We start from the raw sequence: 26519 nt of genomic DNA, 5'->3' as shown, positions 1-26519 counted from the left end.
ATACAGGGGGGTCAAAAACACTGATTATGTACTATAACGTTCCTTGCTGTAATCTGTCGTCACTTTTAACATAAGAAATTAAAGTAAATGCAGTTAACTCATCAACAAAAAGCACTTTGCAGAAAGTGTATGTTTCAACTGACGCAACATAAGCAAAAGCAAACACGTTCTTACGCAAATAAACTGAAACATGCACCAGCTCTTCCATGTGCTCATTAATCAAATTCAGCATACAAAAAGTATACTTAGGCTTACTTTGTAAAGAAGGAAAAGCTGTTTTTAAAAAATAGTGATACTTTTTTACAAAATCCTAGGCACATTATTTTAGCGCTGCTTAAGAATAAAGAAAGTAGCTTACTAAAATAGGGTTACCAGCCAAACTACCATCTCACATGTAAAGCTTGTGACTGGAATCCTGCACACTTCTGCTTTAATAGCAATATTGTCCCTGCTTCGGCAGCTCTATATCAAATTTAGCCCAGACTCGTATAAGCGAGCGAGTTTCACACTACTATGTCACATGTACAATATGTGACTGTTATCCTGCACATTTCTGCTTAGCAGATAATTTTTCAGCATTTTTTTTTTGCTTAAGTAGCTCTTAGAAATTGGGAACAGACTCGAGTTTCACACTGCGCCTTTAAGCTTGTACCGATTTGTCACTGTCAAGTTAGGACAGCGCGGTTGCATTCTCGCACGTGCAATAATCGAGATGGCGATCTATCAGGGATGTGGGGTGTGAGCTATACTTCCCATGAAGTCGGTTTTCTTGAATTGCTTCTTTTTTAAGGGGGAGGAGGAGGAATATGGGTTTTTTTTTCTGGTCAGAGAAACAAATATTTGAACCACTCGAACTGCAAACGGGTAGAAATTTAATATAAATCTCCCTTTGCTTTTTGTTTCTCTCCTTTTTGATGAGATATTTTCTAAATTCCCAAGGCAGGGCCGGCCACTTCAAGGTGAGGGATATATTGGGCTGTTGACCCAAATCAACTGTCACCCGGGGCACGTTGGCACCTAGTACACTCCTGGGGCTGAAACAGGGCTACCCCCTTTATAGTCCATAAAAAATGTGTCATCGAGGAACCTGGCTGTTCGATGCACCACCTTAATTAATTAATAAACTCCAAACATCGAAACGAAAGCAAAACAAAACTTAGGGAAAACACACAATAATAAACAATGGAAAGCAGCAAAACTATGTACTAACGAAATACATAGGTGAGTTTTCAGAGCGACTTTGAACTTGTGTACATCATACTTTTGTTCATCAAGGTTGAAAAAGTCGAGAACTTTATAAGACTATGACCTCATGTCGATGCCCCAAAACGTTCAGCAATACAGGCACTCTCTCCGAGGTTATGGATGGGCGAATTCTAGACTATATACCCCCATGACTCAAAAAGCACTCTAGCCTGTCTTTAACACTTCAGCTCTATAGACACTTTATTTCTCCGAGGTTTAAGCTGGAGGATCTCAAACCGATGAGGATTTTGGGAATTAAGCGAGAGAAACAAAATTGTATACCCTACCCTCAAAGGTTGACTGTGCGAAGCACACACGCACCTTATATCACCATTGATTAACCGCGGACTTGAAGGCGTCAACATGTCAACGTCTTGCAGATCGCTAGCTATGCTCTTAGGAGACATTTACACCCGATCGACTGCTACTGTAGCGAAGCCTTTTAGAGCGAGGGACCCGGGGACAAGCTATACGGTCACCTTGGCTATTCTCTCTACCTTTTTGACAGGCGTGTACCCCACAAGGCCGTGTGTACCCCGCAAGGCCATTGGCTTAGGTTGTATTGTACATCCTCTCTCCCCGGAGGTAAATCCGTGCGCGTTGCTTCAAAGATGACCTATAGCAGAGACGTATACGGGAACGAACACAAATAGGGAACGACACTTGTGTCAGATCTTGGGTGAATACGGTCCCTGAGTCAATAGTCAAGTTCGCCACTGATTTGGACTTGTTTAAGACGGTGGTTTATACCCCCCCCCCCCCCCCCAAATGATGCGAAAGTGTTCAATTTACAAAGAGTGTTTGGTTTTGGGGTAGGTCAACCGTTCTTTACGTCATCACGTGGACGAGATTTACGATTTGTAAAAGCCGCGCTATGATAGCGAAATTCCTATCGCCTTCGTTATGTTCGGTCCATCTTAGACCATCACGATGTAGCCCCTTCTCATATTTCTTTCTGCTTTCTGTGGGCTCTCGATGTATCTGGTTCACGCTGTCTGAAGACCTCTTCCGCTTTAGAGCCCTTTTTCAATCCGCACTACTCACAATCTTTCAGGCAGTGCACCCATCTGTTTATCTTGAGATATTTTTGTAGACGACTCTCTTTTCTCACCTTACTCGCGGAGCATTACCAAAAGTGGTTCCAAGCTGTATAGATCTCTTAACAGGATGGTAAAAAGGCCAACATTAAAGGAAATGAATGTCCTATACGTTTGATAATCACTTTCAAATATCATAGCAATATAAACTTACTAATGATGAGAAATACACTGCCGCTTTTGATATTTTATAGCATTTTGAGAATCTTTTCACTTTGAAGTTAATGTGATCATGAAAAAATACATCAGTTACATCAGTTTCGGTCCCATTACTGAATACACCGATTGTTGCTTTAAGACCAGACAAAAACAATTATTATATTATATTCGAAGATTAGCCTTCATTGTACGGCAAATTATACCATCAAAACATAAAGTCTTTGAAAGTGTTCTACTTGTATTCATTCGCCTCAGTAGTCATGAAACTCGAACCCTAAAAATGTTTCGAGGCGGTGCAGAATTCTGTTTTATCGCCAGATTGCAAATCGCAGGGGGTATGTAAAGTGACGAAGAGCAGACAGGCCCTGCTGTCTGTGTTGATATTATAAACGGGTATTGAACTGATGGACCGATTTCAATCTATTTTAGAGCCATTTTTGTTTGTTCATCTCTCTCTACTATCAATTTACCACAGTTTTGTATGAAGGCTTTGTGTGTTAGGTTTTTCTATGGGAGGAGTAAGCCATGTACAATTTATTGAGAAGTTCTGGCTGTGATTTACACTTTGTAAAATAGTTTGACGTTGTATACATTAACAGGCTTTCGAGCAACAGTGTTTAATAATTATACTTTGTGTTGATCTTGGCCATCACATTAGGGTTGTTTTGTAATTTCCTATGCCCCTTGCCCTTACTGTTTGTCTTGTTTTGTATTAATGTTTTACTTTCGTATTTATATTATTTATTTTACATACTAACTGCTTGTTTTGAAATTGTTGTAATGGCCAAATAAAGAATAAGAATAAGAATACAGGCTCCGGTGGGGTACGGTTGTCGCAAGACGGCGTTTAGTGACTGAGACGTCAGGGGTGGAGTTCACAAAGGTAGTCCTAACTTAGGACTAGTCCTAGGCAATGCTAAGAGATAGGACCAGTCCTAAGTTAGGACCAGTAACTCATCCTAACTTAGGACTGGTCCTATTTCTTAGCATTGCCTAGGACTAGTCCTTAGTTATGACTACCTTTGTGAAATCCACCCCAGCACTCTTTGCACATATATAACGTTTCACACAATCGGGTAAAGTATAATGCTATCTTGACATAAAATCAGTGGACTACGCGTAGGTGAAAACGAAGAGTAAAACTTACCAACACAATCTGCAATTTCCTCTGATGTCTTTGGGAACAGAATTACCAAAAGACACAAACTGTATGGTATTTTCTAATTCATTTGAGGTTAGACTCCTTTGGTGATTTGTTAGTTTCGTTTGTCTGTTTTGCCATTTTGAATATTGCGCCCTCTGTAGTTTTTTTGTTTTCTTCTTCCTTAATGTAACCGGTTCGTTAACGAAATGCACCCAGCCGCATTAGAACGGTTACTCATACAGGTAGTGGACACTCCATGAGCCACTGAAAAATCGCTACTATCACGCATGCATCGACAATTGCATATGTTTTGTATTAACAGCGGGGAACTTTATTAATGATATTAAATCTCTCTTCGGTGTGAGCAGCGTCCGGATTCTGGGCAAATGTGAAGGTTGCATGAATCGAGGTTGTTAAAAATAAAGCGTATAGGCTAGCTACCTGTGCTCCCGTTCGCCATTTTATTATAACCTACTTTTTTAGTCAACTTTTACCCTCATTGAATACAGGCCGCGTTTTCATTCGTTTTGCCATCCCCCACCTCCAACCAATCCCCTATAACGTAAATGTAAGTAAAAATAATTACCAAACATTGAAATCCATTAGGACCACTGTATGTATTGCAGCTCATTTGCAGAGCTGTTGAAGTCGAGTTTTTTAACCATTAAATTGGATTTGGAAAATCATACGAGTGCCTGATTTCTTTACTCAAACACTTTAAAATTAAAGAGCTAATGGTCCCGTCTAGTGTTTCGTAATTCCTCACCACTTCTCATCAAGTTGTAAAAACCACTTAGTCAAGCAACCTCGTTTTTCCTCAACCTTTGATTTGTCTTTTTCTTTTCCTCTCATTTCTGGTTTGGCTAGGTAAACATGGTTCCAAAGTTCAGCCTTCAAAGTAAAAATCAAACTTGCGCGGCATGTTTATGCCATGGCGTGATTACGTGTTGGGCAGACGGTTTCAAAAAACTGATGCAGACGATGGTTTGTGAGAATGTTTGCTAAAAGCCCGCCTGAAATTGTTTTTGGGCGCCAAATTCTTGCCGCTTTAAACCAGGGATGATGGAATTGGTCGGTTGCTTTATCAAGTCTCATACGCACTAGCGCGGCTATACGGGTGCAGAACTAGCGTTGTGCCCTTCGGCGTGGTTTTAATTGTTAATTTTTTGTGCGGTTTTTGTTTTCAGTTAAGAATTATTTTCAATACTTTTGAGGAACCGATAAATTTTGTTAAGGGCACTTCATGAGTCTTAACTACCCCCATAAAATTGTTTTTTCTTCTAGAAAATTAGGGTTTTCAACTCGTCATTACCTATCCTGGACAAACCATTTCCTCTTTGACCGTCGTTCAACATGCTTGAGCACGACTCGAGCTTAAAATTATGCCAGCGATCGTGTTAAAACAACGGAAAGACCCGGGCGTGAGAGGCGAGACGCTACACCGCAAGAAACGGCTTCCTTACGGCGAGTTCAAGCTGCTGGTGCAGACGATATAATTATTTTTATTTAGCCGGGAAGATCTGAGAATTTGGTAAAGATCTTTTGGTGTTGTTTACAATGAAATCAATCGACTGTGAAAAGTCGCGCCATTATCCCCGAAAGTCACGTAATGGTTCTCGTCTGAAAAACTATACTTTGAAGATACTGGACACCTTTGGTAATTAATTGTCAAAGACCAGTCTTCTCACTTGGTGTATCCCAACGTATGCATAAAATAACAAATCTGTTGGTCGTCGAAGTTGCGAGATGAAAATGAAAGAAAAAACACCCTTGTCACACGAAGTTGTATTTTTGAGATGCTTGATTTCGAGACCTCAAAATCTAATATCTAGGTCTCGAAATCAAATCAAAATGATTAAATGAAAAATAACTTCTTTCTCGAAAACTACGTTACTTCAGAGAGAGCCGTTTCACACAATGTTTTATACTATCAGCAGCTGTCCACAATATATAACTGTAAAAGCAAGTGGCTTCTGATTATGAAAACAGAGAGGCAAAAACATGATAACAACTCCTCTAAAGTGAAGAAAATAAACAGAGGCAGCTCTAGGTTCTGTTTGTGTTGGACATTCTCAACAATTTCTCTTCAATAAACTATAAAAAGATATTGCCACCCACTTGAACATCTTGATTGTCATTTTGTATATTTTTATATGGTTTTCGCCATCATTCCTCGTGAGGCAACGGCTCGGTTAGAACCTTTTTATCATGATTTGTTTGGAATTTTTGAGAGAGCTTTGTAAAGGTTGGCATTCGATCGGGCTGTCAAACATTGGACGATTTAGTGCAAACTTTGAAGAGTCCCGCCAAGGCATTCGTGTGTTAGTTGATTTTATGACCGACACACAGATTGTGTGGGCTCTTATCGAAGGTTGAGTTATTTTTGTTTATACTCATTTCCAGCTATCCTTTTGGAAATTAGGATTCTGATATTGTAGAAACGGGTCAATATAAACTGTTTTCAGGGTCAAGAACACGGGTCAATATAGTGCCATTCCGAGTCAAACTTGGGGTCAGACAGGTTCAGATACGGATCAGTTATTATCAGTGACACTATTTTCCGTTAATGATTTGAAGTATGGTCTTAAGAACAAAAGAGATTCCACATATTTCAGGACTTGAAACACTGTGTGGACTTACACATGTCCTTACACTTTTCCTTACAGAGCAGAGGAAACGTCCACATACTGACTGACTAGCACAGAGCTGTGTGCCATGTGTGAAAACGCTTTTATGGTTCCCACGACTTATTTCAAGTTTCTTTGAAAGTTATTTTCCTGTTGAATTTGAAAATGATGAATAATGTGAATAATACTTTTCAATGGGAGACTTTGGGACGCTAGGTGGCAGCAGACTTACCAGGTAAATGTCCATTGTTTATGTAGTTCTGAGCGTGCGCACATGCCCGAGAACAATGGATTTTACCTGGTAAGTCTGCTGCCACTTACGTCCCAAAAGTCTCCCATTCTCTTTGTGAACGAACAGATCGCAAAAAGCTATTGTTTGTCCGTTGTCATGTTCTTTTTGGACCTTGATATTGACGTCAAGTTATTGTGTGTTAATTTTCTCTCTTTCAGATGCTTGCCCGATTGAATACGACAAGACAATGTGTTGGCCCGAGACGCCTCTTAACACGACAGCTTATCAACTATGTCCAGACATCTTTCCTCAGCTCGATCCTACAAGTGAGTATAGAATAAATCATTAGCGGAAAGGGGGTTTTGCTTCCATGAGTGAATAAGAAAAAATAAGATCATTGACAGAAAGGGGGTCATGTCTGATTACGTAAATGGAATACAAAATCATGTAACCAACCCACGCGCACCATTATAAAATAGATTCAAAACTGGATATCATTTTTAACGGAGAAACACTCCCTAAGTCAATTGGCATATTTTCATCGACAATAAGTTAAAGGCACTGGACACTATTGGTAATTACTCCAAATAATTCCAAGCATAAAAACTTACTTGAACGAGTACTGGAGAGCTGTTGGTAGTATAAAACATTTTGAGAAACGGTTCCCTCTGAAGTTTTGTAGTTTTTCAGAAAGAAGTAATTTCCCATTAAAATATTTTAATTGAATTCGAGACCTCAGCTGAGGTCTCGAATTCAAGCATCTATAAGCGCGCAGCTTGTGCGACAGGGGTGTTTGTTCTTCAATTATTCTCTCGCAACTTCGACGACCAATTGAGCTCACATTTTCACAGGTTTGTTATTTTACGCATATGTTTAGATACATACATCAAGTGAAAAAACTGGTCTTTGACAATTGGGGAGGTAGTGCTTTCTGCTGTACCGGCCAGGCTTTGAATTGATGATACCCAAGCCTCATCTGTATGGACTGTAAAGGGGTTAACCCATTTAAAAGCCCCAGGAGTAGGTGGCAACGGCCTCTGGAAAAAATAATTGTAGCCCACACCTTGAAATGGCCTTCAGGCCTTGTGTGTCAGGCGACTTCCATAAAATAAAATTAAAAATAATAAAAAAGTGTCCAGTGTCTTAAATCATAAGTCTGCTGCCACCTAGCGACATTCCTCGACAGTCTCGCGTGTTGAAGGTAAACTAAGGCCCTTTTTGAATCCACGACTTCGGCTTTGGATTCGACTTCATGCTCCGTTCTTTCGTCTGAAGCCCTGAGCAGGTACATTTAATACTACTCACAAGGTGTTGTAAAAACAACCGCGGGGCTAAGCTAACCTGAGCTGAATCTGCAGCCGAAGCCGTTGTTTCGAAAAGGCCAACAGATTACGCCAATTGGTACCGCGGGATCCTGTGCATGCAAGGTGTAAGCTTTTAAATTATTCGATACTCTGCAAAGATAAGGAGTTCAGATTCAGGTGCCCAGATTATATATGATATGTGTGTGTAGATGACATCAACTAAATGACATCAACTGTATGGCACTCCAGAAATATGATGCGGCGTCTTCGATTAAAAGCATTGGACACCTTTGGTAATTGTCAAAGACCAGTCTTCTCAATTGGTGTATCCCAACATATTATGCATAAAATAACAATCCTGTGAAATTTGGACTCAATTGGTCACGACCAATTTGGTCGTCGAAGTTGCGAGAGAATAATGGACGAAAAAAAACAGACTTGACGTATTTTTTAATAGTTGTGTGCTATCAAATGCCTTGAATTCGAGACCTCATCTGAAGCCTCTTAATCAGATCAAATATTTTAATGAGAAATTACTTCTTTCTCAAAAGTTTGTATGCTAACAATTGTTTTGAGTAATTACCAATAGTGTCCATGCCTTTAATTACAATATTCTACGTGCAGTCAATGTACTTCCCAGTCGTGCTTGTGATACTTTTGATATTTCCATCCACGAGCTGATGTTGTCATTACATCGCTCTTCCCCGTTTTCGCGGTGTTTCATTTCCGAGGTGTGCATATCTTTATCCACCCGTCCAAGATCTTTGCTTCAGAATTAGATTAAGATCTTTTTACTAAAGTTCGGAGAGACGACCCCGGGTAAAAGCGAGTGATATCGTTCTGCCCCAGAAAGAAGGACGAGTGCATAAATTATTCTCCGCCTGAGAATGTGACGTTGATTTCTGCACAGTCTGAACTTTGCCCACTGCTAGATTTCCCCCCGTTATTTGAACAAGTAAACTCATCATCACTGAATCCGAAGATTAATGGTGAAACCTCCATAGCGCAGTTGGCTTATGATTGATCGATGCAGGATGAAGATCTAAACAAAAAATTGTATTCCCCAGAATTTTAAAAAAAGGTTTAAAAGTGAAGACTTTAAACAAAAAAGCGAGGGTTTGTGACACCGTGTGGCTTAGTCTCTGCTCAAGCTGTTCTTTAAACATCATGAATTCACCCGTTCAAGTGGCTCTTATCTTCTGTCTTTGGTAATCTCTCGGGTGTATTTGTACAAGTTACGGTTGAAGAAGACTAATAGCTCTCAGAGTAAAGCTGGTACTCAAAACAGTCTTATATCTTGAGAGATAAGACGAACAAAATTCCACACTCTTGTGCGGACTTGCCAATACAGCTTAACTTCAGCTTCCGATTATCTATTAAGAAGGAGGAACAGACAATATTCAGTTAATATCATAATGTGGCATTATAGACGATATCATAAAATAAAGTCGATTCCATAACCTATTGAACTCTGACGCGAGTTTATGTTGTGTCTTGTTGTTCTGTTTTTGCCCGCACCAATCAATACCAGTTGTCGAAACCAGGCAAAAGTTTTCATTATAGTCGTATCACTTCGTTGTGCATTCTAAACTAATTTTCGTCTCACTGAGACAAAAATAAATTTCACGATTTATTTTTACGCATTTCTCATTAAGTAATAGTTCCAAGGGAAGCTTTCTACCATCATTATTTTTAAACCGTGTAAGTTTAAAGGAACGTTACAGAATTGTTAAGAAACAGAAGTCGTGAAGATCACAGATTGACATAAAATTTGCACGGTCTATGATGATGATAGTAAAAAACATCGCTTGCAGTATTTTTGTCTGAAATTTCATTATTTATGAGAAATAAATAATATAATTTCGCGTTTATCGCTCAGTGAGCGTTTTATTCATTTTTGTTTTAGCATCGATGCAATGCAAAATTTGTAAACCGTTTTCACTATTTTCTCGCCGACCTAGATGGCCAATCGATCTCAAACTTCTACAGGTTTGTCAGTTTATGTATATGGTAGATTACATAAAGTGCTTATTACAGTACTGCCAGCAACTTTTCCGCTAGCAAAACCAATTCAGTAATGTTCCTTTTATGTAAATCTGTGGCGTTTGTGTTTTGTGTTGTACAAGGAGTACCCAAACCCTCTTACCTTTTTGCTTGTTTCCCAACCGCCAGAGTTTGCCCAGGCGTTTTGTAGGGAAGACGGTACCTGGGGACTCTTCGACTACCTGCCCTGTTTCCGGAAAGAAACTGAGGAGCTGGATGAACTTCGGCTCAATATTTCAGATGAGAAGTTGGAGGTAATAAGAAACAAATAAAAATAAACAAAAGTAATAAAATTGTTCTTTTATAAAGCACTGTTCACAATAACCATTACAATGCACTTTACAATGGTGCCCTGGTCATTTGGGCCAATAACATTCCTTTAATCTTTAGCAGCTTAATTCTGACTCAAGCGGTCATCAAAGTTGCCAGAGAATAATGAAAGGAAAATTATCCTTGTTACACAAAGTGTTGTGCTTTCAGATGCCTATAAAAAATGCTATTGAGATAGAAATTACCTCTTTCTTAAAAACTACGTTACTTCAGAGGGAGCCGTTTCTCACAATTTGTTATACTATCACAACTATCCATTGCTCGTTACCAAGTAAGTTTTTGTGATAACAATTATTTTGAGTAAAATTAATAGTGTCCAATGCCTTTAATGTATGTTTGATTACCAACGTACTTTCTTTCAGTTTACAAAAGATGTGATTTACGGAGCCAAGGCTATGGAAATTGCCGGCCTCTTCCTTTCATTCTTCTGCCTCGTGTTTGCTCTCTGTGTCTTCAGCTGCTTCAGGTAGGCACCATGTTGTACAAACGGGAATAAGGGGAATATACGCCTCTCTTAATACTTATGCATGACGTCATAATTCTTACCCAAAATGAGGCTATGGGCGCAATTCCCCCATCACTTGCAGTGGCTGCGCCCATCGCCTCATTTTGAGTTAGCATTGTGACGTACCTCATGCATAAACATTAAGAGAGGCGTATAGCAAGCCACCAAGAGGTTTTCCCCGGGGAGGGTTATTTCAAAGATGATGTTGGATAATCATAATTTTGGATCCACAGCTTTGGCTAAGGCAGCGGCTTCAGCTTAAGCTATGTGTGCTGCTTGAAGCCCCTACTGAAATCATATGGAGCTTAAGGGCTTATCCGAGTTGGCTGCATACAGCTACGGCTATGACTGTTGCTAAGTGTGTTGCTAAGGGCGTCCTATAATTAAACGCATGATGACGCGGAAATCTAGCCGTAGCCGCATCTCTAGCCGCTAATTCGAACACGGCATTAGCCGGAGCTCACGATGACGCCGTAGTTTCATTCCCCTACAACCTAGTTCGAAACCTGGTATTTCCCCGGACATTTTGTGATCAGTACGAAGGTTGTGATCTTTTAAAGACCATGGACTTTGCTTCCAATCCTTAGAACTCATGCATTTACCTTTAATATTGTGAAATTGTTTATTGCATATTGAATGGATGTGATTTGCTAGCAATATCTAAGCTTCTTTGATTAAACTATAAATCAGTAAACTTGTGGGTACAACCAGAGCTCTCTTTTGTGGGAGTGTTGGCTCGGAAAGGAGCCGGCTGGTCTTGATGTTTTGAACAGTATAATCTGCTCGTCTTCAAGATTGCTTCCTGAATTGTGACCAGAATGTCAACACTATGTATAAAGTAAACCAATGTGTACCTTTACAATATTTAAGTGCTGCTTTCATGATGTGTCAACTCCGATGTGGTGGTTGACTGCATGCAATTGCAAGAAACTTTCCATTTTCGATTTCGGGCGAGTTGTGATGACGCAAACCGTCCAAAAGTCTTCATGTTGTCCTTCAAGTCTCTTCTCGGATTTCTTGATGAGAGTGGTGTGGCCTAAGTCACTTTTAACCTAGATGTTGTGTTTGACAGCTTAAACCTTGGCCCTAACTTGATCTTTTCACAACCTGCATCATTTGGCTAATGGTTTTTCCACTTGCGCTAACAATTGTTGGCAATGTGTGTTTGTCTGTCAGGCTGTCATGACTGGACCTGTTTGCTTGTCTGTTTTGGGTTGTCTCATGTTTGTAAGTTTTGTTTGGGTACGTCGGGCTTGAAGTCGTGTTGTCGTGTATACACAACTTCCTACAAGAACTTTGTTCGATTAATGTCAACAACCAACGCAAATATCTTAAAGCTTGTATCTTGCGGCTGTCTGTTTGTGGGGTTTTGGTTGCCTTTGTTGAGACATGGAGTCGTGTTGTCGTGTGTACACCACTCAACAAGAACATTTCGCTTTTGATTTGTGTCTACAACCATTTTAAGTATCCTAAATCCCAATCGTTATGAATCATCCGTTTATGAGAATCGGTCGCTGTAAAATTGAAATAAATGCAGTCCCAATTAAGTGTGAAGAAAACAAAAAGCCATTAGTTCTCATTAAATTGTCGATTTCTTTATTTGCAATTAAATAGATAGATTGTCACGTTGTCGTTTGTTGCTATGTTTTGAGCAGATGAAATACACTGTGTTTCGATGAGTATTTTTGGCAGTATCAATCTTCTGTTGTTTTTAATTTCGTGTGACAAGTTTAGGTATTTTTATTAGCTTGGATGTCAAAGTGAAGTTAATGATCGAGGGCAGTATATATTGTGCATACACAGTGAACCTCCCTTAGGCAATACCGGGAGATCGGAGCACGGCTATTGCATTTCAAATAAAACAAACAGATCCTTAGAAAGTAATTTATTAATAATGTATGGCAACAGAAGCTCTTGGTTTTCAAATTGGTGTTCTATACTTTCTGGTCTTGTGGGATTTGGGGGGAAAAAATCTTCCCGATTCGTCTTGAGACCTTCGCCTTTGGCGAGGTGTACATCAGCTGTTGTTTAACAGTAATGTATTTGGGTGAGACGGATATCGAGACCTCAGAATTAGATTTTGAGGTCTCAAAATCAAGCATCTGAAAGCACACAACTTGTAACTGGTCTTTGACAATTACCAGTAGTGTCCAGTGTCTTTAAGCCTCGTTTTGATTAGTCAAGATGGCAACCGATGGCTACAGCTATTGGAATGATATGTACGTCATCTCGTCTCAGATCTTTGACTCTTTGAAATCCGTTCTACTGTATGCTTCAGTCAGAACTCATACATTGTAAAAACAAAAGTAGTAAAACAAAATAGCCTGACGTTTCGACCCTAGTCTTCAAGGAAGACTCTGCTGACATTGAAACGCCGGACCAATAACTTTTGTTTGCATTTAATACCATAGGTCCTTTTGGTTGGTAAGCAGTTTGCAACAGTTAATTTTTTTTTTCGCATACAGTGTAGTCAAAACTAGGACAACAGAAAGCATGCATCACAAGCGACTGGATATCCGGGGGGAATATCCAGCTAAACCATCCCAGTCCCGAAGACTAGAAAAAGAGATCGTTGACTCTTAAGTTTAAATTGGTTTTATTCATTTTTAAATTCTCACGACAAATAGACCGCTATTAATGTTCTGTTATTAGTTCAAAAGATTACCGAGGGAATCATTCTAAAGGGTGTCATACCCTTGATCGAAAGTAAATCTAGAAACAAAATATCTCTGTAATAACCCATATTAAAAAGGAAATGTAAACCAGACCTGCGAAGTGTCAATTCAGGTCTGCAAAACAAGACTTTCAAGATGGCGGCGGCCATATTAATGTCATGCACAAACAGCCTGAACTGTGTGAAATTCCCTGTAGATTTGCAATCCTATATAATTAATAAGCAAAGAAGCCCCAGCGGCAAAGGCATGCAATTGTCCCATCTGGGCATCCATAAGTAATAAAAGACTCATCAATTCTACCGGTATTTTATATATATTATACATAGGTGTGGGGAGAGGGATGGCGGGGGGCTGAAGCTAATCTTACTTTGCAAAATTCATGTAGGTTTGCTCTGTGGTATGCCGAAAGCATTCCATGGCCTGGATACAGTGATTAATTATTGCAGTTATGGTTTCGCTGGCAAGGGAGGCGAACTGTTGTCTAGGGGGCGACCGCTCTTAAAGGAACGCCGTATTGCCTGTTATATCTGTCTTTATGAATGCCTGGGGGCTTGGGACCAGACACTGACTAGTCTGGCCGCGGAATTGTTGTATTTGTGTTTTGCTCTCAAGTCTGAATCAATAGAGCTCTTGAGAAATCAATTTTTAATTTGCGATCTTGAAATTGAGCCAATGGCCCTAAACATGATTCTGTGGCGGGTCGTTAAGTTGGCTTAGCAGTGTCTGATACTAATGTATCTGTTTAGCACAGCTTATAGCGGGTAACTAGTCAAAAACAACAGGTCAAATGACATTTACCCGTTTCTGCTAAGCTTTGTTCATATTGCTAGATACATCATTCATCTGCTTACGGCAGGTCTATACAAACGAAAGATACGTTTGTTTGTTAGTTTTATTTGTTTGTTCGTTTGTTTGTTTGTATTTTTTTTTTATCATAATCTTTTAGGCCAGTGTTTATTTAAGTCCAGTATTATGCTATCAAAAATCTGTGGATCTTTCCATTGTGATGAAACCTATTTCAAAGCATATATATTTCGGAAAGCATACCCTAAGTTTAACTTTTGGTTGTCTTGTGTATTAGCAGAGTTCTTGGTGTTTTTTTGCGCCAGGAGTGTCATCATTGACAGACATGGTGAACAGGACATATTCAACATTATTATTTGTTATCAGTTTTTTTGTTACTAGCATACAAAACTTAGTAATGAGCAATGGAGTATAAAACATCGTAAGAATTAGCTCCCTGTGAACTCACGTAAAATATTTGAATTGAATTCGACAAGGGTGTTTTTTCTTCCATTGTTCTCTAGCAACTTCTACAACCAATTGATTTAATATTTACACACAGGCTTATTTTATTTTATTTTATGCATATGTTGAGATACACCAAGTGAGAATACTGGTCTTTGACAATTACCAAAGGTGGCCAGTGTCTTCAAACTCAAACCCCCTCTGTAATTATTGGATTTCTGTATGTTTAAAGACACTATTGGTTGTTGTCAAAGACCAGTCTTCTCACTTGCTGTATCTCAACATATGCATACAATAACAAACCTGTGAAAATTTGAGCTCAATTGGTCGTCGAAGTTGCGACATAATAATGAAAGGAAAAACACCCTTGTCACACGAAGTTAGGTGCATTTAGATGGTTGATTTCGAGACCTCAAATTCTAAATCTGAGGTCTCGAAATCAAAATCATGGAAAATTAGTTCTCTCTCGAAAACTACGTCAATTCAGAGGGAGCCGTTTCTCACAATGTTTTATACCATTAACCTCTCCCCATTACTCGTTACAAAGTAAGGTTTTATGCTCATAATTATTTTGAGTAATTACCAATAGTGTCCACTGCCTTTAAATTGTAGGAGTTTGCAGTGTCACCGAACGAAGATCCACAAGCATCTATTCGCTGCCTACATCGCTCGTCTCTTCATCGAAATCATCTTAGGCGTCAATCAAATTTACAAGCTTACCCAGGCAGACGTTGGTTTTGCTCCATCGGTCATCTCCAGTGCGGTAATTACCACAATTAATAACCCTTTGAATTAATTATTACATCTAAAACACTGGAGGAATATTTATTTAACGAGAGGGGATTAGAATGCCTGTGTATGAGACGTACGTGCCTATGGCGTAAGTACTCTGTCGCGGTTTCGAAAAATTTACTTTTATCATGGGGCGGCCATCTTGATTGTGTTCCCATTCTCATCAATATTGTTGTTTTAAGCAAGTCGCCAGACACACAAGGCCTGAAGGTCACTTCAATGTGTAGGCTACGAATTGTTGTTCTTCCATGGGCCGTTGCCACCTACTCCTAGGCCTGAAACAGGGTTACCCCCTTTACAGTCCATACAGATAGGCTTGGGTATCATCAATCCGAAGCCTGGCTGGTAGAGCAGAACGCACTCATGGAAGGAGAAGCAGTATTGTTCCTTTTTTCACAATGAATTTTATCATTCATTACTGTTATTTGACACATGGAACATGACCAAAATAGACTCTTCCCATGAAATATGTAAATTGCACATAGCGCTTGCGCACTAACGTTTTTGTTGGCAAAATGAGGGAACATCGCGCTGTTTTGTACACGGCTAATGGGTGCGTGACGCAGACGCGATGGCGCGTCTGCTTAGTGCACAACTCTATGGTGTTTGCCAACCAACAGGGTCTGTACGCATGCGCGAATATAATTAGCATATTTCATGGGAAGGGTCCATTGTGGCAGTATGATCCAGGTCTTCTAGGTCACGTTTCTTGCATTAAACATTCCATATTGCTGCGCAGCTGCTGTCTGGTACATTTAGCCTGGCCCCATGTGTATGTCAGTATGGCACTTAAAGGCATGGAACTCAGGCACCCAGACGGATGCAGCTATAGATCGAATCGATGTGGAAATAAAAGGGGTCCTGCCCCCTACAAAACAATCAATAAAAACAATTGCAAATTTGAATCCTGTAAACCCAGCGACGAAACTAGGGTTATAATGGGTGCGTTCGTTTAGCTTCCATGTGTCGACCCCGCAGTGCTCACTCGGGTGAGCCTCTGACAAGAACTACTCGAACGTACCGGGACTAGACCGGGTCTACCCAGGGAAGCTAAACGAACACACCCAATGTGACGGGCAGATGGGTGTGCATGTAGAAGGGGACTTTTATCACTCTCAACTCAGTAGTTGGTAAGACACTGCTCTAAAATTGCAAAGGTCGTGGGTTCGAATCCCACCAGAGTAACATGCCTGTGATTTTGTGCACAGAGCTTGAGAACAATACTGAGTATTACGATGCTATTGGTGTATGGGTAAAACCATAACATCCAAACTGAAAGACGAGCTGAGTATACTGCTCGAAACGTCGAGACCACACCGGCTCTTTTTAGAGCCACCACTCCTTCAAAAGAGATTTTACTCATGGTTGTACCCGCAAGTTTAATATTCATATTCATATGTTTATAGTTACTCTTACCAAATTGAAGTTTCTGTCTGCATTTATCTCAAACAAACAGTGCTCATGTTGTACAATTTTCAATGTTTCTTTTCACATAAGGTTCTTAAAGGGGAAGGTACACGTTCGGTAATTACTCAAAGCAAATATTAATTTAAAAACTGACTTAGAAACTAACATTGGAGAGCTGTTGATAGTATAAAACATTGTGAGAAAAGGCTCCCTTCTGAAATATTGTAGTTTTTGAGAAAGAGGTAATTTCTCACCAAAATAATAAACGACTTCCAGCTAGAAGACTTTTATTCCTATCTGAAACCACACAAATTCGTCCAACAAGGGTGTTTTTTTCTTTCATCATTTTCTCGCAACTTCGATGACCGATTGTATGAGCCCAAATTTTCACAGGCTTGTTATTTTATGCATGTGATGGGATACACCAAGTGAAAAGACTGGTCTTTGACAACATTGCCAAATGTGTACCTTCCCTTTAAGAGTAGCTCTTTATCTCAAATTGTCATTTGTAAAATCTACTATTTTCCTACAACGTTATTTTGAAGTACTTTTGCTTTTGTTTTTCTCTCAGCCGGCCCTGTGCGTCATCCTCGAGGTCTTGCGAGAATACACGAGACTATGTACGTTCGCCTGGATGTTCATTGAAGGGATGTACCTCAATAGTTTGCTGTCTTCGGCTGTCTTCGGAAAGCCGAAGTTTCTCGTTTTCTACATCGTTGGATGGGGTAGGTAATGTTGCTGTGCAGTAAGATAAAACATTGACGTTCAGTGTGATTTTGTTCCTCTGCTAAGAGCAATACTGTTACATACATAACTGCACAAAAATCTAACGGTAAGGGGATAAAACTGGATTGGTGATGATAAAACAAATTGTTCAATTTGAGTCTAAAAGTTGATGATTAGAAGTTCATACTAGAACAACAAATTTTTCTGTGAGTCAATTCACCCTTTAATAAAGTCATATTCAAGAAAACCATACTCAATCTGAAAAACGCAACAGTTGATTTCGGTTGTAACATACACGCTGAGAGTTTTTTGTTTTTAATAACCTCCCGAGTCAAAGCGGTTGCCCCTATGTTTTACATGTTTGCTATTCTATGGTTGTATCATACAATATAAATAACCTATGTGACTATTCTGTCAGCTCTGCTAATCCTGTATTATACCTTTAAACAAGTCTAGCAGCGCTTGGTTTAATTAGGACAAACTGTTTCTGTCATGAAATAGGCCGATGCCCCTCAGGGGTAGTTTTCAATATGTAACAGTTGGATGTTGTCTAATCAAAGTACATACTTTCAAAACAGCTGTAAGGATCGTATAATCCTGTGTGGTAATGACTTTGGTGATGGAGTCAAGCAAGCAGTGCATTGCGGACAGCTTTTAGTCTCTGCGCTTCAAACAAAAATAACATTGTTGCAAAATGTCAACTCGGAAATATTTGTATATGATTTTTCGACAGTTGTCTTGTTAGATGTATTAAACAGTATTGGTGAGAATAACAAACATCATTGTTTAATTTGTGTCTGACAGCGTACAAGCTTTCAATTCAATACACGTTTATTCCATACTCTTGTTGAGAAAAAAAAAACAATTGTGAGAATTAAACAGTACGTAGAAATTTAACAAATCTAAAGTGAAGTTCATTCTAGAACCATTTCTTCTGTGAAACATTTCCCGCTGATATGAAATCATATTTTGACAAAACTGTATTTAAAATCCTATAAAAAAAAAAGTAACAGCAGATTTAACCAAACTTAAGGACAATGTGTTGACCATGTTTACATGCTGAAAATCGTGCATGGTTGTTCACTACTTTCACTTGACTTATACAATCTAAATTGTTGCAAACTGCTCACCAACCAAAAGGACTATGGTTTAAATGCAAAAAATAGTTAATTCCCTGACGTTTTTATCCTAGCAGTAGCAGAAAGTCTTTCTCGTAGGCTAACAAGATCCAAGGTTTGATCATTGAGGAAGGAAGAGAAGGAGCTCGAACGACCCGCAAAACCGCAGAGTAACAAAATAATACCCTGACAATGCCTCTGTCTGGCCAGTGGAAAAAGATAGGAGACCTCCAGCTGGACGGCCGATTAACGAGTAGGATTAAATCTCTTTGTACAGAACGTGTGGTACCGCCAGTCTGCGCTCTTGCCTGCGTGTAAAGTTGAATCATTTGAGACAAGAATTGTGAATATACACGTTTTCATTTACCATTTGTGGTGTTTCACGGAAACATCATGGTATATTTTTACATTTTTTGTGACTTTCCGGTCACTAGCGGTGGTTCAAAATTTGAGTATTAGCACACGAGGGTGGTTCGTATTCAAATGTGTTTTTCGATTTGGTGAGCACAAGTGTACACAATTTTTATCAGGTCTCAAAAAAGTTGTTTTTCTGTATTATATCCATACGACATACGACACCATAGTTGAGTGAAGAACCAAGTGCGCACGCGCAAACTCACATACGCCAGGTCGTCCATTGTCTGTATAAGGTATGCGGGTGATTACGAGGTGCCGTTAAAAGGTTGCGGTACCACGGGTTCGACTTTTGAAGTCCCTTCGTTCGAGCTCCTTCTCTTCCTTCCTCCATGGTTTGATTAAGCCTTCAAGAAATTAGAGGCAAAACGTAATCTAATCATTTATTGTTTAAAGTGCACCACGTACAATTATCTCAGCACACTGTACATTAAAGTCATGCCAGTAATTGTTGTTTTGCAGGTTATTAAATTGATTGATCACGCAAAACACGACCACTGTCTGCGATAATTCTAATAGTAATATTTTCCATTTTGTAAGCCGCAGTATCTATCGATAGATTTCCATGTTTATTACATGTTAACATAATAAGAGACTTTGTACACGTTAAAGGTAGTTTCTTTGCATGGCAATTGAATGTAATATTCAACTGTAATCTACACTTAGTATGGAGTTATAAATAAATCATACTAGAATAACACTATGAATGAACCTTTACGAAGGCGCTGCTATATGAAGGTAAGTATTTTGACTTTTTTTTTCTTTTTGCTTTTTTTCTTTCGAGTGGAGTTATTCTTCTCCGTTTATTCCACAAACGACAACATACATCACATAATCCACATTAATAAAGAAGCACAATAACTACTGCTTTTACATAGCAAAAACGCACAAGTAGTACTTCTCTATCAATATTTTTAAGGGAGAACTTTGGTAATTACTATGGCCACAACAACTTATCGTTGAGAAACAATTCCCTTTTCAGGAATGTGGTTTTAATAAGAGAGGGGTTAAAACAACATAAATTTGAGAAACGTTCATGCATCAGGCGAATGTGTATTTCATGCATGGACATAACCGCTAAGTGTTTCGGCGACATCTCAAAAGATGCTATAATCATTTGAAATTAAATTTTCACATGTTGGTTCTAGTGTATATATCTAGGATTCAAACTTCGAAAGGTATGCTTTGCTTTTAACCCTCTTGTTTGACTTAAATAATGCACGATTTCATCGTGAATCCACCACGTCATCACAACAAAAAAGTTATAAGAACAAAATGAACAAACCCATTAGTTATTTTTGTACTATTGCTATTTTGTTTTTATTTATTGGATAAAACTTATGATTGTTTTCAGTTGTGGGCATCCCGTTGACCATAACATGGGGCTTGGTCATGCACTTCATAAATGGATCCGATAGGTAAGTTATTTAATTACCAGCCGTCGATTTCACAAAACTCTTCCTAACTTAAGACTAATCTTATGACTTAGGACGAGTCCCAACCCTGCACTTTTGCATGCAGACCTTAAGATTAATCCTAAATTAAGACGAGTTACTCGTCCTAACTCGAGATAAGACGAGTCCTAACTCTTTGTGAAATCGACCCCAGCTTACTATTTAGTTAAGAACAGTTTTTACTTCAATATTTGGCTAAAAACAAGCAAGTTTAACAGTTTTGGGTATATACTCTTTTGTAGGACACAAAACACAGTGTCCACAGATTTACATTAAACTTACGCTGTTTGAAGATAATGGTATTAGAAAGATTCCCTTCAAATATTACTTGCTGACGTGCTGTATGCTTTTGGAGAAATGAGTAAAACAATGTCACACACAAAAATTCGTCTCAGAGGACGACCATTATTTTTAGCATGTACAGCATATTTACCAGTATTGGTGTTTTAAATAGAAAGAATTTCTGTATTTTGTAATAATAAAGACAAATAAAATATCTGTTTTTTTCTTCTCTATAACGGTCAGATGCTGGTATGATAACATCACTTCAGATAACTGCTTACTCATCATAGAGATTCCACGCAATGCGTTCCTTGCTGTAAGTTCAAATCAGATCTTTTCCATTTTTGTCTCTTCTTCTTTTTGTATTTTGTTATCTATTCATACCTAAACTACAGACCTGGGTCCAATTTCATAGAGATGCTGAACCCCCAGGATACCGGTCAGAGATTGTATTTGAGAAAATGACATTTAGGCTGGTCCCCACACGGTTTAAAACATTAACTTGTAGTGCTTAGCTAATGTTTGTGCTTAAAGGCAGTGGACACTATTGGTAATTACTCAAAATAATTATTAGCATAAAACCTTACTTGGTAACGAGTAATGGGGAGAGGTTGATAGTATAAACATTGTGAGAAACGGCTCCCTCTGAAGTGACGTAGTTTTCTAGAAAGAAGTATTTTTCCGCGAATTTGATTTCGAGACCTCAGATTTACAATTTGAGGTCTCGAAATCAAGCATCCGAAAGCACACTTCGTGTGACAAGGTGTTTTTTCTGTCACTATTATCTCGCAACTTCGACGACCAATTGAGCTCAAATTTTCACAGGTTTGTTATTTTATGCATAGGCCTATGTTGAGATACACCAAGTGAGAAGACTGGTCTTTGACAATTACCAATAGTGTCTAGTGTCTTTAAGCAGCTCTATGAAATTGGGCCCAGAAATAAATATACCAAATATTTTTTGAGGGTGCGTTTAAGGTCAAATATTTTGTGAGGGTGCGTTTAAGGCAATTTCTTCTTTCAATTTGTAGCTTTGTGTGTTATTTCCTCTTTTCATAGCCTTTCGGATGTTTTCCCCCTCGGTTGGCCAATATGAAAATACATGGGAAATTAACGCCTGCCTATTATTGCAAGCCAGGCACTTCCATTTGTTCAGGTTCAAATGATATCTTTAGACATTCAAGATTTTGCTACGTGATCTGGAAGTACAATTTATGTTGGGCAGTTATCTGTTGGTTTGTACTCCGCGATGGACTGGCATCCATTCAAGGATAGAAACTTAAAATAATATTCCCAGTCAATGCCAAGGAAACTGGGAATTATTACCGGTCTGACCATCGGGTCAGATTTTACTTGACTGAGGAGAAACCATCGTTGTAATGGGAAGACCGTTCGGTGCGGACAACATCTCCGTATGCTGAAACAAACGTTGTAGGGAGTGCAGTCGTTCTACACAAAACATGGTATAATAGTGCTTCTCAACCACCTATACTATCTGATCAAGTCTGGGTCAAGAAATTCATTGACAACTGCATCATCAACCATAATTGCTTCATGGGTCAGCCATAATAGTATGCGGTAAACCGTCGTTGTAATTGAAAGACCGTTGTAATAAGGATAATAATTGCTGTGTGCAGAAACAATCGTTGTAAGGGAAACTGTCGTTCTATACAAAACTCGGAACAACTGCTCAACCACAGAAATACTGTGTCTTCTATTCTGGGTCAAGAAATTCCTTGACAACTTGCATCATCAATCATAATTGCTTCATGGGTCAGCTATTTATATGCGGCTTAAGACGGCAATGAACTGGGAGACAAAATTTTTAATCTTCTGTCAACAGTTGGCCTTTCAATTGAACCTCCCAATGGGATATATCTCATCCATCTCTTGACATATCACTTTATTGATTTCCAAAAAATGACATCTAGGATGTTTGTTAAGTCGGTATTTTCTTCTGACATCAGAGAGAGAGAGATGGGATAAATTGTATTCTCTCTTTTTCCTTTTTTCCTTTTAACTGTTTTAACTGTCAATTTGTCTTTGTTAAAATCCAAACTTATCCAATCAGTTCCCCTTGTGGTTTATTATTGACGTTTCGTATTAAAAGTAAAATCCCCTTAAAGTGATCCCATGGCTACCGCTTCTCAAGCTGTACCTTAAAGGCAGTGGACACTATTGGTAATGACTCTAATTAATTATTAGCATAAAACCTTTCTTGATTACGAGTGATGGGGAGAGGTTGATAGAATAAAACCTTGTGAGAAACGGCTCCCTCTGAAGTAATGTAGTTGTCGAGAAAGAAGTAATTTTCCACGAATTTAATTTCAAGGCGTCAGATTTAGAATTTGAGGTCTCGAAATCAAGCATCTGGAAGCACACAACTTCGTGTGACAAGGGTGTTGTTGTTTTTTGTGGGTTTTTTTTTCATTACTATCTCGCAACTTCGACGACCGATTGAGCAAAACTTTTCACAGGTTTGTTATTTTATGCATAATGTTGAGATACACGAACTGTGAAGACTATGTCTAAGACAGTTAACAGTAATGTCAAGTGTCTTTAAACTGTATCCATGACTATGTGGCAGTTAACGGCTGTATGGCTTCTGACTGGCACCCCGAACAAAAATAAGGGAGACTGCCAAAATATATGCAGGGCTAAATAGCTCAGTTGGTGGAGCGCCGACACGTTAAATCCAGAGGTCGTTGATTAAAGTCCCGCTCAAGTCAATTTTTTCTGTTCAAACCCAAACGTTTTCTTGAAAACAAAGACAGGTTGGTCTTTATTAGATCCGTACATTGTTTAGTGCTCGTTATGGAAGTGGTAAGCACGCTACACTTTGGGGATGGGGAATTTTGTGTTTGGTTTTTAACCCTTACGTCGACATCATATTTCACGAAGACCATTCATGCGCCTACTCGAAACGTCGGGTAAAACCAACCAGTCTTGTCAGATTCCTATTACTCGTGAATTTTATACTGCAAATCCATACCTCTTTATCGGGTACTTTTCACCCCGAAGGGTTTTTTTTGTGTTTTTTAGATAAGAAGGACAGTGATCGATAGAAGCTCTCTTTTGAAAAAAAAATCCAAGTATATTTTTGGGAGGCCGACGGCCGAGGTAGACCTAGTGCCATCTGGTCGACTGTTAAACAGAGACGCGGGCCGTGAGGACAGGGGGATACTTCGATCTCAGACAACGGCCCTTCGGGGCCACGGTAGATTTTCCAGTCTTAAAGTGGTACCCATCCGATCGTGTTAAAGCCTTGGAAACGAAAATGCATTTTTACTCACGCAGTATTTGAAGAAAAGTCCTGGCCATTAAGACGTATTTTAAGATCTTCATATTGATTCTTCCGGCTGGTTTGTCTTGCCATTAGAGATCATAAATGCACATGGGTGATTCTTATTTGCTAATGTTAGTATATAGACCTTGATGCATGCTTTCCTCTCAAAAAAAAAATAATGCTTCTACGTCACGATGGTTTTACTCTGCTGTCAAACATCATTAAACTACATCTCAGCATGCCCCCTTGTTATATATTCTTGTGCCATGCCCTCCTGAGAAGGGGTTGAAATAAGCAGGATGTACGGATGTTTCAGGAGCGTAACCTCGTTTCGTAAAAAGGGTTACGTGGGCCGTGAAAATGAGGTCAGATAAATGGGATTTAATCCGCAGATAAAAAGGTTTAGTGCTGGGAGAAACGCAACCATCTTAACAACTAGCTTTGCATTTTATTGCAATTTTTAGAGTATGGATCTGCTGTCGTATCATAAGAGTACGGTAGGTCCACAGAAAGGGGGTTACCGTACGTCATACTGTTGTAAAAACAATGTCTTCTTATTATAATGCCGTGTACTTAAAAGATGAAGGCAGATAGGGGATCTGACCCTTGGTACCCGAGTACGGCTCGATTTTGACCAGGTAATTTATTTTAAGAGTTCATGTGAAGGAGATGATGCTCTGAAAGAAAAAGTCGGCTATAGATTAAAGGCACTGGACACGTTTGGTAATATTGTCAAAGACCAGTCTTCTCACTTGGTGTATCCCAACATAATATGCATTATAATTAACAAGTCTGTGAAAATTCCTGCTCAATTGGTCATCGAATTTGCAAGAGAATAATGAAAGAAGTATGACGTTTTTTGTTTTTTTTTTGTTTTTTGTTTTTTTGTGATACATTACATCTTTCTCAAAAACTACGTTACTTCTGAGGGAGCCGTTTTCACATAGTTTTATCAACAGCTCTCCATTTCTCTTTAACAAGTAAAGTATTTTGAGTCATTACCATGTCCAGTTCCCTTAAATGCCACAATCTGGTTACCACCGGGACGTGGTATTTTGACCTATATCCTTATTCTGGTAAGCATTTATTTTTTGTGTGTTTGGCTACTTGATGTGCTTCAAAGCAGCTCTATGAAAATGTGCCCAGGTGATAGTCAACAGGTGCATGACTCATATCACTGTAATTGTGATACGGATCCGTTACTGGCCGATCCCTATCATTCCATCAAAACACAGCGCCGTACGAGATCCAAACTAGGCTATCTAAAGATTGATACCAAAGCCCTTAGGGCGGGTTTTCTTTTTCTTTCTTCACTTCTGTGTTTTGTGGACGACTTTCCCGGCCTTTGGCTCGTCGGGAGGCAACATCAATTGAAGGGGAAGATTACCCCGGGATTGGAGTAATCTATAGTTAAAGAAATAAAAAGGCCATCAGACTCCAAGTGATGGTTTAAGTTGTAAGAAGGGACTGATAACAATCAGCCGGTGTTTGCAAATTTAATAGATAGAAAGCGATTGAAATAGTGCGATCTGGTTACATGAAAAAGAAAATACAACATTTGTATCAACTTGAGGTAAATAATTGCTGAATTCTACTGATGAGAATACTTGTGGGATAGTATTATTTATTCTCTAAAATACCACGTTGTCCATGACCAAGGACCCGGGGCTTTACTCAGTAGTCGAGCTTAAAGGGACAGGTCACGGGTAATTGGTAATTGCTCAAAATAATTGTTAGCATAAAAACTTACTTGGTAACGAGCAATGGAGAGCTATTAAGTGTATACAACATTGTGATAATGGTTTCTTACTGTATTAATGTATGAATATGCTGGGATACATCAAGTGGGAATACTGGTCTTCGAGAATTACCAAACGTGTCCAGAGCATTTAAAAGTAATCAGTTATACACAATAATATTGTTACATGGTGATCTGTTTCAACTAAGTTATTTTCATCCGGGCTTAGTAATGTTGTGGAGTCAACAGTTTCATGAAAAAAATGCTACCTGTGAACTATAGAGGGCGCATTTTGAAGCTCTTTAGGTAGACAATATTAAACTCAAAATGACAGACGTCAAGAAGTGATTCTTACAAAAAACGTTTTGAAAATACAGTTAACAGGAATGAAGGCTGGCGTCCAAAAATCCGCTTGTTCATTTCAAATCATGAATATTCATGTCAATATCGATGACGTCACATCATATTTATTTAATGAATATTCAGTATGACACGGTTTGAAGCACGACTGCATAAAATGTGAACGGGTGCTAGGCCCTATGTCAAAACAGTTCAACTTAAATGTTTGTTGCTGCTGGTGATGAGCATGGCGCGTTTGCATGTCTGCGTTATCTTGTAATGGGTTTTTTTGTGTTGTGTTTGACTCATAAGTAATAAGATTTGATTGATGTGCTCCATTTACCATTGACCTGA

General features: G+C 39.0%; 1 protein-coding gene across 4 annotated transcripts in view; it reads left to right on the top strand.

Moving 5' to 3' along the window:
* Positions 1 to 26519, top strand: part of LOC139948787 (PDF receptor-like) — a 121467-nt gene that overhangs the window by 82586 nt on the left and 12362 nt on the right. For all 4 annotated transcript variants that reach the window (XM_071947115.1, XM_071947113.1, XM_071947116.1 and 1 more), the window contains exons 3-9: positions 6723 to 6830; positions 9981 to 10105; positions 10544 to 10647; positions 15222 to 15372; positions 17380 to 17533; positions 20421 to 20484; positions 21046 to 21118. In XM_071947115.1, coding sequence (XP_071803216.1) covers positions 6723 to 6830; positions 9981 to 10105; positions 10544 to 10647; positions 15222 to 15372; positions 17380 to 17533; positions 20421 to 20484; positions 21046 to 21118 — 779 coding nt within the window. The remainder of the gene's footprint in view (positions 1 to 6722; positions 6831 to 9980; positions 10106 to 10543; positions 10648 to 15221; positions 15373 to 17379; positions 17534 to 20420; positions 20485 to 21045; positions 21119 to 26519) is intronic.

The sequence above is a fragment of the Asterias amurensis genome, chromosome 16, assembly GCF_032118995.1.
Source record: "Asterias amurensis chromosome 16, ASM3211899v1".
Taxonomy (NCBI): Eukaryota; Metazoa; Echinodermata; class Asteroidea; order Forcipulatida; family Asteriidae; genus Asterias; species Asterias amurensis.
The sequence above is the reverse complement of the archived record's forward strand: the minus strand, read 5'-3'. Positions and strand labels throughout refer to the sequence as shown.